This window comes from Cervus canadensis, chromosome 26 (genome assembly GCF_019320065.1).
Source record: "Cervus canadensis isolate Bull #8, Minnesota chromosome 26, ASM1932006v1, whole genome shotgun sequence".
NCBI classification, from domain to species: domain Eukaryota; kingdom Metazoa; phylum Chordata; class Mammalia; order Artiodactyla; family Cervidae; genus Cervus; species Cervus canadensis.
The window spans coordinates 49439328-49453852 of NC_057411.1; the positions used below are offsets into that span (position 1 = coordinate 49439328).

At 55.9% G+C, this 14525-nt stretch overlaps 1 protein-coding gene across 1 annotated transcript in view; it reads left to right on the forward strand.

Annotated features, from left to right (window-relative positions):
- SORCS2 (sortilin related VPS10 domain containing receptor 2) overlaps positions 1-14525 on the forward strand; it is a 488906-nt gene that overhangs the window by 438796 nt on the left and 35585 nt on the right. The window contains exons 10-12 of the mRNA XM_043447910.1: positions 24-170; positions 3877-3979; positions 10776-10852. Coding sequence (XP_043303845.1) covers positions 24-170; positions 3877-3979; positions 10776-10852 — 327 coding nt within the window. The remainder of the gene's footprint in view (positions 1-23; positions 171-3876; positions 3980-10775; positions 10853-14525) is intronic.

A 14525-nucleotide genomic window follows, 5' to 3' on the forward strand; every position in this document is an offset into this window, starting at 1 on the left:
TCCTTCTTGTGCTTCTATCCCAGGTCCGAGGGGTGAAAGGAGTCTTCCTGGCGAACCAGAAAGTCAACGGGAAGGTGGTGACGCTCATCACCTACAACAAGGGTCGAGACTGGGATTATCTGAGTCCTCCCAGCACGGACATGAACGGGAAACCAACCAACTGCAAGCCTGTAAGTGTCCGGCTCACTGCACACACCTTCCCTGGGGCGGGCCCCAGACGTAGCTGCAGGATCCAGGGGTCAGAGATGCTGACATCTGAGAAGGGCCATCTGAGAGCCATGAACCACCTATTTCTCTGGATGTGGTGGAGAAGGCAGTAAGAAACTCCCTGCTTTACTGAAGAGGTCAGAGAGGGGAGTGTATCGGTCAGCTCTGGTCACAACAGTGCTGTGTAACAAACCACCCCAAACATCAGTCACTCGTTTCCAGATCTGTGAGAGGCTGGGCTCGCTCACACACCTAGGGGTTATGATTTAGGAAGGGATCCAGCATCCTCCTCCTGGGACCAGCCCAGGCACACTCTCCGGCAACAGCAGACGTGCAGGAGGGCCAGCAGAAATATTGCAACGATGTTGCAAGCTTGTAGCTTGCTTGTGCTACACTTGCTAAGCCCTGGTGGCCAGTGGCAAGGGCCAAGCAGTACACTCTGCCTGTGGAAGTAGGAGTCGGGGGCTGGTTAAGTGACGGGGCCAGGACATGGTCCAAATCTCACGAGCTCCAAGCTGACCCTAATCCTCCAAGTGTGCCTTTCTACATGAATATGAGTGTAGGCTGCCCCTGTGTCTTGTCTGCCTTAGGGATAGGAAAGGCTTTTCCTCTTCATTCAGTGAACTTCTATTGACACCTGAAAACCCTGTCTACATGTCCCCTCTACAGAGAAGCCTTCACTGGGCACACATGCTTCTGTTTCCCACTGGCCTCGACTGGAAGCTCCTCACAGTCAGGGGCCCCCATCCATTTCTGTACCTCTGTAAACAGAAAGTGCGATGGTGCCTAGATTACAGGAATATTCATTCAACAAACATGTACCAGGACCTATTATGGAAAGGCACTCTTCTGGGTGTTGGGAATACATCAATACACAAAACAGCAAGCGATTCTGCCCTCTTTGGACCTGCCTGGATCTCTGCAGGGCCCCTCAAGATGGTAGGCACCCCACCTGACCAGCCGGTGACCGCCCCCCAGGACCAAGGTGGGGCTCTGTGCCCTCTGGGCAGAGCCTTGAGTCCTCGCTCCCTGACCTCACCAACTAGGGGGCTACACTCGGCCTCTGCATAAACCCTCCTCCTGCTAGCAGCAAGGGATAATAGCACCTGTCGACCTACTGGGAGAATTAATTACCTGCCACTTGTAAAAGCGCTTCTGAGAACAGAATTGCTGTGAAAGGGCTAATTTTTGTATCATCGTCGACAAAGTTAAGCCATATTAATCTGTCAAAGCAAGTTTTCGCTAAGAATAGATTCTTGTCTGCAATTATGCAGCTCAGTAAGGAGATAACCTTTCAAGATTTATGCCCCAGCCTTAAAATAATAAAAGTGGGAGCCAGCTAGTAAGCACATGGCCACAGGCAGTCAGGCCAAGAGCCTAATGAGCACAGCGGCGAGAGGACAAGTGTCAGGACGCCCAGCTGGGCACGAAAGGCAGAAGCCGCGGCCTCGGCTCCCCGGCCCGTCCCCTGCATGTGCAGCCCTGGCGGCCGTGGACGAGGCCCCGTGGGGCGTGCGGGGTGGCGTCAGCGCGGCCCTCCTCCTGGGTCTCCTCTGAATGTGTCCTTCACTCAGTCGCGCAAACTTTCAATGCACAGCGCAGGCTACACTTAAGGTTTTACTTCTCATCAGAAAAGTGACCCCTGCTTATTGCAGAATACCTGGAAAATGCAGAAATGTATAGAAAGGGGAATAAGTTACACCTGCAACTGCGTCGCTCAGAAGTGACAGCGTCAGACATTTTTCTTTTGCATCCTTTGCTTATAGTCACATTAAAAAGCCCTGTTGGGGCTCCCGATATGTGGGATTTCTGAGTCATCTGCTTTTCTTTTGACTCTGGGTCAGAAAGATTTTCCTGGGTAATATGACAAGCTCTCTGACTGGGAAGATCGCCTTCTAGTGACAGGGAAATGAAGGGGGTCTTTTTTTATTTTTAATTATTTTTTAACTGAAGGATAACTGCTTTACAGAACTTCGCTGTTTCCTGTCAAACCTCAACAGGATCAGCCATAGGTGTACATAAACCCCCTCCCTGCTGAACCTCCCTCCCCATCCCACCCGTCTAGGTTGATACAGAGCCCCCGTGTGAGTTTCTTGAGCCCAACAGCAAATTCTGAAGGGGACTTGTTAATAGACGGGCATGGGTCAGACCTGTTTTAGGATGATCAGTTGCCCTTGGAGGGAGTTTTGCCTCTCTCGACCTTTGGACTCAGAATGAAAACCTATTCGTTTTGCTGTCCGTGGCCACTCTTCTCAGACACTGGGCTGAGCTGTGCGGTGGGGTACATAGAGGGACAGGTCCCCTCGCTCACAGCGGCCAACAGCATGGCCTTCCCGCCAGCCGACAGTCTCTGATGGACACTCCTTTAGCGCACCAGCCAGCCCCCGCGTGTGGAGGGGCCAAGAAAGGAGAGCCTTGGGGCAGCGTGGTCCTGCCCCCTCAGCCAGTCACACCCACCCAGGCCCTGCAGGTACCCAGGCCCACTCTCCCCTGGCACCCGCCTGCCCTGAGGTCTTCCCACCCGTGCCCTCGGTGGCCCTGGCGGGCCCCGCCGTGTCTGACTCTGCACCCCGAGAGCAGCCTGGCGCTCGGTGCATCCCCTCCCATCATATGTGCAGGTGCTGAGAGCCCTGCGGGTCATGGGGCTTGTGGGCTTGAGTCCCTGAGGCCTGGGGGGACTCAGGAGGGTCAGTCCAGAGGAAACATCCTTTCAGCTCGTCTACACCCCTGGGGCCCTCAGTCCCACCCCAGGGGCTGGCTTGGCCTCTACCATCTCAGCAGAGTAGCGGGGGTGGGGGGCAGGCAGCTGGGGCAAAGATAGATGGGCAGTCTGATGACGCCGGACAAGAAACAGCTGGTGCTTCCTCGTTCTGGGGGCCGCCGGCCTGGTTTGCCTGGAAGTGCCAGACCACCCCCGTCCCCCTCCCCGCAGGGCTCACACTGTGGACTTTGGAGCCAGGCAGCCCCAGCTGTGAGAAGTTGCCTAAACACACTCTGCCTCGGTTTCCCCATCAACACAGAGGGGATGGTAGTACAGATGCTGAGAGCATTCTGTGACATGCACCGTTAAGTGTGTGGCTCGGGGCTGGCCCAGAGGCAGCCACCAAGCAACGTGAGGGGCGCTGGAATTCTTCCAACAGCCAGTGTTTCTGCCCCATCAGCCAGGGCACCAGCCAGGCTGTGTCAAGATCCTGCCGATGTTCGAGAGTAAACTGGGCACTAACACACCCACCGTACCGCCTGCCTATCCCAGAGGACACAGTTTACAGGCTGCCCACAGCTGTCCCCTGATGCCCATGGTCACCTCAGAGGCCCCCAATAAAGGTTCTGGGTGGATGAATGAATGAATGTGGCCACGGGCCATGCAGGCTCCTGGAGTGCCATTCTGTGGCTCAGCTCTGCGCTCAGGAGCCTGTTTGGGGAACCCGCCCTTCAGCACCCAGGCCGGGAGGCCCCTCCCCTGGAGAAACCCACCTGGCCCCGACCTAAGGCCTGCACCCAGGGGTCAGCCTCCAAGCCTCCTCCCCACCCTCCTCCCTCTCCTCCAAAACACCCTGGCCCTGCCTTCCCACCCAGAAGCCACGGGACTGTGCTCCGCCTGGGTCCTGCTTTTTCTCGGGTCGCTGCTCCCTCCCAGGCGCTGACCGCGACCCCCTCTCTCCCCCGCAGCCGGACTGCCACCTGCACCTGCACCTGCGCTGGGCGGACAACCCCTACGTGTCGGGTACCGTGCACACGAAGGACAGCGCGCCCGGCCTCATCATGGGCGCAGGTAGGAGGCCGCAGGAGCCGCACCGCCCGCGCGGAGCTCCAGTCTCGGGGGGACTTGACCGTCACAGGCCTGGGCCACACTGTGTCCACTGGGCCAGTGCCAGGGCATCCCCAGGAAGCCCAGGTCTCCTGGCACCTCCCCCCGAGGGATGTCTGTGTGGTCCAGAGTGGGCACGTGATAGGTGTTAACTAAATGAATGGATGGATGGACGGATGGATGAGTAGATGAAAGAAAGGATGGATGGATAGAAGGATGGATGACTAATGGAAGAATGGGTGGATGGATGGATTGATGGATGGATGACCAATGGAAGAATGGGTGGATGGATGAATGGAAGGGTGGATGGATAGATGGATGGATGAATGACCAATGGAATAATGGATGGATGGAAGGATGGGTGGATAGATGGATGGATGGGTGGAAAGATGGATAGATGGATGGATGACTAATGGAAGAATGGATAGATGGATGGATGACCAATGGAAGAATGGGTAGATGGATGAATAGATGGACTGATGGAAGAATGGATGGATGGATGGATGAATGGATGGATAGATGGATGGATGGATGGATGAATGACTGAGGGAGAATGAATGGATGGATGGATGGATGGATAGATGGATGGAAGGATGAATGGGTGGCAGGATGGGTCAAAGGATACTTGAATAGTTGAAAGAATAATAGTCAGATGGCCCAATGGAAGGATGTAAAACAAAATGGTGAATGAATACATGGAAGGATGGATGGGTGAATGGATGGAATGATAATCTGTATCATGGTTGACAGTGATTGGTCCCTAAAGAAGTTTCTAGTGGGGAGAGAGAGAGACACATATACAACTGACATAAGGGAGAAAAAACATGTTGTGATTGTGTCTGTCTACCCCATTAAACTAGAAACTTTTTCAGGGGTCACTAAATGTGTGCCGATCGAATAAAACTCTAAAATAAGGTTTATGTGAGTTAGAAGAATCATTGCAAATAAAATCACATGTTTTAAAAGTCCACTGCCAGGCAGCAGCTGGCATCTGGCTTCCCTTTTTCCCTTCAGAGAGGGGACAGCCTCACCAGCTCTCAGCAGCTCAGCCCTGACACTCTGTCCACAGTTGCCACGGTGGCCGTTTCTCCCCTGCCAGGCCCTGATCTCTTTTCAAAATAATGATAACCCTGAGAGGTCAGCACCCTCCCTTTACAGAGGAGGTAACGAACCCGAGGAGAGGGAATACTTGCTCGCAACTTGCAAGGTGTCCTCCTGAAGCTTGAGACCCACCCCAGGCTCCTCTCGGAAAGGAAGTCCTCTGCCCTGGGAGGACTGCTGTGTCCCTTGAAACTGCAAAGAGCAAGACTCTGGGGTGGGCCCACCAGCCGGCCACTGGTCCTGGGGGCGGAAGGGCCAGGCTGGGGTTGTGCACACCCAGGTGTGGATGGGGCATGAGGCAGTCAGAGAGAGTGTCTCTGCCCCGTCAAAGAGCAGGGACTGCCAAGGCCCGGGCCAGGGCTCATGGCTGCCTGAACCCGGGGCTCTATTCTTCTTTCTGCTCCAGCACCAGCTGCAGCCTGGAGAATTTGGACTCCAGACCCTGAGCTGGATGATGCATCTGACCCTTCAGCAGATGTATCCCAGCCTGGCTGTGTGTGAGAGAGTGAATGAATGAGTGAGTAAGCTAATGAATGAGTGAATGAGTAAGTGATGAATGAGTGAAGGAATGAGAGTGAGCACATGAGTAAATGATGAGTAAGTGAATGAATGAATAAATGAGTGAGTAAATGAATGAATAAGTGAATGAGTGAGTAAATGGATGAGTGAGTGAGGTAATGAATGAGTGAATGAATGAGTAAATGGATGAATAAGTGAAGGAGTTTGTGAATGAGTGAATGAAGGAGTGAGTAAGTTAATGAGTGAGTGAGTAAATGAATGAATAAGTGAGTGAGTAAATGAATAAGTGAATGAGTGAGTGAATGAATGAGTGAGTGAGGTAATGAATGAGTGGCTGAGTAAGTGAAGGAATGCGTGAGTAAATGAATGGATAGTGAGTGAGTGAATGAGAGTGAATGAATGAGTGAGTGAGCCAATGAATGAGTGAGTGGCCATGTGGAGGAGGCAGGGCCATCCTTCCAGACAGAGGAGGGACTATGCTTCTCAGAATGACCCGATCAGAGCCACAAGGAGGCTGGGAGGCGAGACCCCTGTGGGCGTGTGCACCTCAGAAGGCAGGAGGCCTTGGCGGTCAGCGCGGCCATCTCACGCTATCCTGGAGAGGGGGGCGTTCCAATGCGGGGCGAGTGACACAACCAGACAGGCGACGGCAGGGAAAGCTCCAGCTCCTGGGCCCCTCCTGCCCATCTGTGCCCCAGGGGTCTTAGTCAGTGGCTGCCACTGGGGCGGGATCCGCCTGCTTCCATGAGGGAAGAGTGTCAGTGGGAAGAATGTGCATCAGCCTCAATTTCAATGCCGCTCGTGGGGCGCCAGCTCCCACACAGAGGGGGTCAGGCCACGTGTATCAGGCACCCTAGGCCTTGTGGACTCAGGTCCCTGGACCCGAAGGCAACGGTGTGTTTAAAATGCATGTCCATGACGGCTTGAAACCTCAAATTCTTGACCAAAGGTGCGAAAGGCACAGTTTCAAATGTTCCCAGCACTCAAAGTCTTTGAAAGCTCAGGACAAGAGTTCCCGCGAGGATCTGCTTCACCGTGTGAGTCACAGAAGGGGGAGCGCAGGGCGTGGGTGGCCGCCTCCCTCTGCTCCTCCGTCCCTCCCCTCACTGCCCACCCCTCAGGGGCAGGATGCTGCATTTCCACTTCATTCAGAGACTTTTTAACCTCGCCACGGCTTTCCCGAGATGGAGGTGGAGTCACCCGTACAATGTGTGCCAACTGAGGTGAGAATTGTTTTACATCCTCCATCCAGCCCTGTGTGTCTGCTGGGAACAGAGGACCAGAGAGGGAAGGTGGAGTGAGCTGGGCTTCCTCAGTCCCCGCTGCCACCGCTGAGCAGGGACAGCTTCCCACTGGTGGCCTCCCCTGTGGGCTGGGTAACGTGGCAGGAGCAGTGGGTCCAAATGAGGGCCCCGTCTGGGCTGAGCCTCCTGAGGCAGCTGGGGGGTGATGGCTGTCTGCTTCCAGGGAGCCTCTGTGCAGATCTCCCATCACTCACCCCTCATCCTGGGACAGGCTGGGGGTGCCACATGCCCCCACTTCTGCCACCTCCAGGCGCTGGGCTCTGGGCATCACTGGTGCCTCCGAACCTCAGCATCCTCATCTGCAAAAAGAGAGAATGACCTCTCAGGCTTCGGCGGAAGCATGTTTCCGCAGCTCTCCCTATCACTCAGATAGCACCTGGGCACCACCGCCCTGAGCCAGGCTCCACGCCAGGTGCCTTCTGCTGGGACCCTGTCCTCCGGGCCCGTGGACGAGAGGCCAGACCCACAGTGGTGACTCCAGTGAGGTCGGGAAAGGAGAATTCAAGAAGCAAAGACGGGAACGCTGGCTTCTAACCACCAGGGTCCAGAAGCAGCCTCAGAGGGTGAACCCAGAAAAAAACCCAGCAGGCCAGGGTGCCAGCTGGAATGTTCTGCCCCGGCTGGGCCGCGTCAAGGGGACGAGCTTCTGAGGACGCAGCAAACCACAGATGCGTGGTCTGGACTGAGGGCCCCGGTCCGGTTCGGACTCAGCCCTCCCCGAGTTCATGCTGTAGGGCGGGCACCATGCCTCCCGGAGCCACCCTGCCGGGTCCCGGGCCCCCCACACAGCACACGCTGCTTCCGGCTCTGTGTTCGGGGGTGAATCCTCAGGGCCATGCAGAGCAAAGTCTGCAGACGCCTCCTGGACACAGCTCCAGGGGAGTCCTGTGGCCGGGAAAACCCTGAGGGGCCATGACGGGAAGGTTTGGAGCACCCCCACCCTCTCTGTGCCGGGAAGAGCCCCCTGGGGCTCCCAGTAGGACCCCTGTCTCCCTGGTCCTCCTGCAGCCCCTTCCTCGAGGACTCGGCCGGCCGGAGGTACGTCAACCGCCGGGTGGTATCCCGATGTCAGGTTGAGGGGTCTGAGCAGGTTGAGAATTGACCTGAGCCCCACCAGCCAAGCTGGAGGGGGTCATCCGGCCCCCCTGGAGCCAGGCCCCTGGCAGCGAGCGGAGGACCAGCGGGGCGGCCCCCTTGCCCCTAGCCCAGCCTTGTCTCAGCAGCTGGCAGACCCTGTTCTGCCACATCGAGGGGCGGGCCACACGGGGCGTCCAGGTCACCCTCCTCCTCAGCCAGGAGGGGACTGGGGTGGATCTTGTGTTACTCTTCTGCTCTGTTCGGGCCCTGAGGTCTTGGCCACTCTGCAAGCTGCGGGCCAAGGAAGGTCAGAAAGGAAACGCGCATTCAGGGAGCGCTTACTGTATACCAGGCCCCGGGGGCATGGACACAGCGCAGAGGGGCCGGGCTGTTCAGGGAGGAGGCCCAAGGAGAGCCCAGAGCAGCCAGGAGGGGACGCAGCACCGGGGACCGCCCCTGGGCCTCAGTTTCCCCTCCCTAACGTGAGGGCCCTGGCCTCCAAGCTCCTGCAGAGCCCTCCACTCTGACGGCCTGTGGACGTGTCCTCTGAGTGTCCCCTGATTTCCCCCCAACCCCCGGTGCCTGTTAGGTGAGTGGCAGCCTGACAGCCTTGGTAGATGAAACAAGGAAAACAGATCGCATCGCTTAAAAGACAGACATCACTCCCCCAAAACCACGGACGGCAAATTTGCCTGCGAGGTTGTGCTGACGCCGCAGCCTTGGCTGCACGGCTTCGGTATTGGACGCACAGGTCCTGGCGTCTCTGTTGGTGTCTGGAAGGACAGGGTGGGGTGGAGATAAAGGGCGCCCCTTCCTTCCTCTGCCCACCCCCCACCCCCAGCTGTTGCCTTCCTTCGGTCACCCCTCTGACTGTGTTCAGCAGCTTCTCCTTAGCGCCTTGCAGTGGCCGGGCGGGTAGAAGGGAACCCAGCTCAGCAGCTGCCCCTCTGCCCGCCTCCCCTGACCAACCTCCCCTCCCACCTCACTGCCGTCGCCAAGGCCCGGCCCACTACTGGGCACACCTGCCCCTTTCCCTTGGCCAGTGGCATTTGTCTTTCGAGGCAAGGGGCAGAGGTCGCTTCCTGCAGGAAGCTCTCCTGGATTCCCCTGCTTCGTGGGTCCGTGAGGTTTCCCTTCTCTGCTTTCACGGTTGCCCGGGATCCCAGGCATCCTCGGCCCTGCCCCGTGCAGGGCATCCTTCTTCCCTGGCTAGGCGGAGAGGTCCCTGGGAGCCAGGGCCGTGGTTGCCCAGCTGACACCCCCTACAGCTTAGCACAGGCTGGGGAGAGAGCAGACGCTGATGGATAAGTGCGGGGGAGGGGGAGGGGTGGAACTGATGAAGAGACGAGGGGATGGAAGGATGATGGATGGGTGATAAATTAATGAAGGCTGGATGGATAATAAATTGATGAAGGATGGATGGATGAGAAATTAATGAAGGATGGATGGATAATAAATTGATAAAGGATGGATGGATGGATAATAAATTAATGAAGGGTGGATGGATAATAAATTGATGAAGGATGGATGGATGATTTGGTTGTTGGTTGGACCTCAAAAAAAAAAGGCAGGCATGTGAGCCCTCAGCCACTCTGCTTGAACTGGCTTTGCCTCGTCTCTTTGAGAACGATCCCTCTCCCTTGGGATTTTCCAGTGACATCTATACTTGGCTCTGGAGGAGGCGCTCCTGAGGGCACCACGTGAATTAGGTGACAGAGGTCAGGGGCCTCTGGGGTTCCAGGAAGAATCCAGAAGGGCTACTGTGTCCTCAAAGCAGGGCCCCTTCATCCTGGAAGGAAGCTCAGGTCCCTGGTTCCCCCACTATCACCATGTGGTCACAGCAGAAGCCTGTGAAATCTGACATGTCAGAAAATTCTGCTGTCTGAGCCCCTTCCCAGGAGGCTGTTTGGGGTCACCCAGCCCAGCTCCGAGGCCTCCAAGAGCTGTGTCCTCCAGGAGACTGACGTTCTTCCTGTTGGATTCCACTCAGCCAAGCCTCCTTGTCTTCAAACTGGAGTCACCTTGGATATTAAGTGGGGGTTCCTGCCCCTCCACCAGCACCCCCAGATTAAGTCCTAGCCCCGCAGAGTGGCCCCTTCAAGGCTGGTGATGCACCCGCCAGCCTGGCCTAGGGTCAGGTGAACCAGGACCCAGGAGGAGCCTCTTGGCTGCCCAGCTGGCTTGGTGCCCACTTCCCCGTCCTCCAAACGGCCCCTCGACGGGCACTTAATGAGCACCAACTATGTGCTTGCCCAGCCTCGCACCTGGATGGCGCCACGCTGCCCCAGAGCTGCCTCTGGCCTCCTCTCTACCCATCCCCCAGGGGGCTACCTGCAAACGCAAAGCCAGCCGTGTCCTGCCCCATTTTAAAGCCCATCACAAGCTGCCGGGTCCACACGCCACTCACCTGGCCCGTGTGGTCCCCAACCACGCTTCTTGTTCCCGAACCCCGCTCCTCACCCCTGTGTCTCCTGAGGCCCCCACGCTCTGCCTGCACCTGGGCTCTGCTGGAGCTTCCTGAGGCCGGCTTTCTTTGGGCAAAGCTAACCCTTGACCACGCAGACGAGGGCCCGCGTGGTGACAGCAGGCCTGTCGGTACCCAGAGGGCGGAAGGCACATCCACTTGGTGGCTTTGGTGGCGTAGACTCAGGGCCCATCCACCACCAGCCCTGGTTCAGGGCCCTGGCTGTGCTCAGACCTTGGTCAGGGGGAGAGTGGCCGGTCCTAAGAGCAGCTCCATCTCTTCTCTTCCGGACCAGGTAACCTGGGCTCCCAGCTGGTGGAATATAAAGAGGAAATGTACATCACGTCGGACTGCGGCCACACCTGGCGGCAGGTAAAGTGGCAGGGAGGGGCTTACCGCACCAGGACCCCTGGAGACAGGTCTGGTCTCACCCCCTCCCTTCCAGAGGAGCTCTGAGACACACTGCTGTTTCTGCCCCCGGCCTGAGCAGCCGGACACTGCTCCTTTTAGGAGTTACGTCGCCATTGGGGAAAAGAGGGCCCAGGCCTGGCTGGCCCCCACCTCCTGCTATTCTTGCAGCAGCCACTGCTGGGGGATTCGTGGTCTGAGACGTCTCCCCGCAGTCACGTTACCCTGAATGTCAACCCAAACGGAATAACCGCCAGGGATGGGGTGGAGGCGCTGTCCCTGTAGGAAGCCACATGCAAACTCCCCGAGCACAGGATGTGGGGGCCACAGAGCAGACCTGGGGTCCTGCAGGGACAGCTGCTGGGTGGATGGCAGAGACTTGGGAAAGAAAGGAGAAACTGGGGAGGAGCAGGTTTGGGGGGGCACAGTGTGTGTGGTGAGGGGTGTCTCGGGCACATCCACGGGGTGATGATCTGATGTTCAGTGCGGCCTGAGGAAAGGAAAATAGGAAGATGACAAGAAGCAGGAGACAGCAGTTATGCAGGAAATGGCCCCCTGGGCTGAGGGCATCACACTGCGAGGGCTACCGTCAGCGCTATCCCAACATGCGACTCAGAGTCTCAGACTAGAGGGGTGGGGGCTGCCTGCCGTCTGAAGGGCGTTCCACGGAGCAGGGTGGCTGATGGCCCAACACCTGGGCAGTCCAGTGAAACGCAAGTGCTCCGCCCCGGGAGAGGCTCAGACCCCCTCTGCACTTGCTGTTTCTTTCTTTCCAGGAAAAAAAAAAAAAAAAAAGCCTCATGTGGTCTGCCAACTTCATGGAGTGGCAATTTCTACCTTAAATGCTTAAGAAAATGCACTAAATTTTTGTCTGTGTCTCCCCTTCCTGAGGATGGAAGAAGCTCTATTTTCAGGTCGACTTTTGCACCTCTGAGCCCCTCACTCAACAGACCCCTCCCAGCTACTGCTCTGGACAAAGACATTAATCCTCAAAGTGGAGAGCTCACCTGCACCCTGATTTAAAGTCCTGGCTTTTTTTTTTTTTTAATAATATGCAAGAAACCAGAATTTTGAAAAGGGCAAAAGAGATTTATTGTGTTATAATATTTCTGTTTCACTAAAACTAGTGAGATATGTCTAAACTCTCTTAAAGGTCACCACCTGTCCATTTATTACAGAAACCACCCCCACTCCAGGCCCCAGCTTATTAGATTTAATAGACCTGGTGAAACAGAGAGATGTATTTTGTAGAAACTGACCGTAAGGTATTCAGAGTGGCCACTGTTGGCAAGCTGCTTGCTTAGGCTTCGAATTTGGGAACTTGTCAGAATTAAGTGGGAGAAAGTCGGTTCAGGGCTGAGCTGCTGTGATGGGAGGAGGGTACGGGAGGGTGCAAGAGTGCCCAGGTCCCTGACAGAGTAGGGGGTGCCCGTGTGTCAGAGCGGGAGAGTTTACTGGGGTGGGGGGCAAGCAGGAGGCAGAGGTCAGGGTGGGACAAAAGCAGGAAGACCTGGAGAGCTCAGGCTGGCTTGTCAAGGATGCCATGAGATATCTCTACTGCAAAACTCTGGGAATGTAAATTACAAATGACAGCGTCTACACTGTTAAGTCGGAGAAGGCAATGGCACCCCACTCCAGCACTCTTGCCTGGAAAATCCCATGGACGGAGGAGCCTGGTGGGCTGCAGTCCATGGGGTCGCGAAGAGTCGGACACGACTGAGCAACTTCACTTTCACTTTTCACTTTCATTCATTGCAGAAGGAAATGGCAACCCACTCCAGTGCTCTTGCCTGGAGAATCCCAGGGACGGCGGAGCCTGGTGGGCTGCTGTCTATGGGGTCGCACAGAGTCGGACACGACTGAGGCGACTTAGCAGCAGCAGCATGGTGTTAAAGGGGCATATTTTAAAAACAGGACTTAACTGGAGTGATCCAGAAAACATTTAAGGAGCGCCCTCTAGAGCTCAGGGTGTCAGGGAAGTGGGAAAGGCAGGGAATGGGGTTGCGGGACGGCTGACTGGTCAAGGTGCAGAAGACCAGAGCAGTGGATGTGCAAAGACCCTGGGGTTCCCTGTGGGTGCTGTTTTGTTGTTCAGTTGCTAAGTCGTGTCTGATTCTTTGAGACCCCCATGGACTGCAGCACCCAGGCTTCGCTGTCCATCAACATCTCCCAGAATTTGCTCAAACTCATCCATTGAGTCGGTGATGCCATCCAACCATCTCACCCTCTGTCTTCCCCTTCTCCTCCTGCCCTCAATCTTTCCCAGCATGAGGGTCTTTTCCAATGAGTCAGCTCTTCGCATCAGGGCCAAAAGTGTTGGAACTTCAGCTTCAGCATCAGTCCTTCCAATGAACACTCAGGACTGTTCTCCTTTAGGATGGACTGATTGGATCTCCTTGCAGTCCAAGGGACTCTCAAGAGTCTTCTCCAACACCACAGTTCAGAAGCATCAATTCTTTGACGCTCAGTTTTCTTTATAGTTCAACTCTCACATCCATACATGACCACTGGAAAAACCATGGCTTTGACTAGACAGACCTTTGTTGGCAAAGAGATGTTTTTGCTTGAGCTTCCCTGGTGGTTCAGAGGGTAAAGCATCTGCCTGCAGTGCAGGAGACCCGGGTTCGATCCCTGGGTTGGGAGGATCTCTTGGAGGAGGAGATGGCAACCCACTCCAGTATTCTTGCCTGGAGAATCCCACAGATGGAGGAGCCTGGTAGGCTGCAGTCCATGGGGTCGCAAAGAGTCGGACACGACTGAGCGACTTCACTTCACTAGGCTGGTCATAGCTTTCCTTCCAAGCAGCAAGAATCTTTTAATTTCATGGCTGCATGGGGGTTGGAGCCGCCTGATTTCCAAGGCCCCAGCTAATGAGGGTGGAATCGCCTGTGGGGCTCCCATGGGGAGACTGGGAGGCACCGTCTCCCCCGTGGGTAGACAGGGCAAATGCCCCCTGCTTGTCCTTGTGGGAGGAGGGTATCAAGATGGGGAGTCTGACCACATGTGAGGGTTGTGAGCACATTTGGGGCTATGCCCAGCTGACCACCAGAGGTATTTCCTCCTGTGAGAGCCCTGTCCAGGTCTCTCAACCTTTTGTCCCCTAAGGACTTGGTGGGGATTCATTCATTCACTCATTCATTCATTTATCCCACACACACTTCCTGAGGCCTGGCACCTCCAGCCATGAGCTGAGCCGGTACCGGGCCACAGAGAGGACTCAGAGGCAGACTGGGCCTTTGAGGAGCTCCCTGGCTGGAGAAAACAATGACAAATTCATGCAGTAAGTTCTGGGACAGGGGGCCCAGAGACGCCCCACACCCACCCAGCGTGGCATCTGGGAGGGCTTCCTGAAGGAGGCGGCACATGAACTGAATCAATGTTAAACAGAGGTTTGCTTTTCCTAGTGGATGCTTATCCTAAATGCTTTCCTGAATTCTACAATTTCTTTCTGATCTCACATTGCTGGCCTTTTTGCTGCCTGAGTTTTTCCTATAGGCAGGGCCACCTGCAGGGTTTATTTGCATTTTTTCTCTCTGGTCAGTGGTCTAGAAATTGCCATCAGCGTGCATTCATGCCATTCGTCCCACTCGTATTGAGTCTGGGTGGTTGGGGGAGGGAGGGGATGGCCTGGGGACAC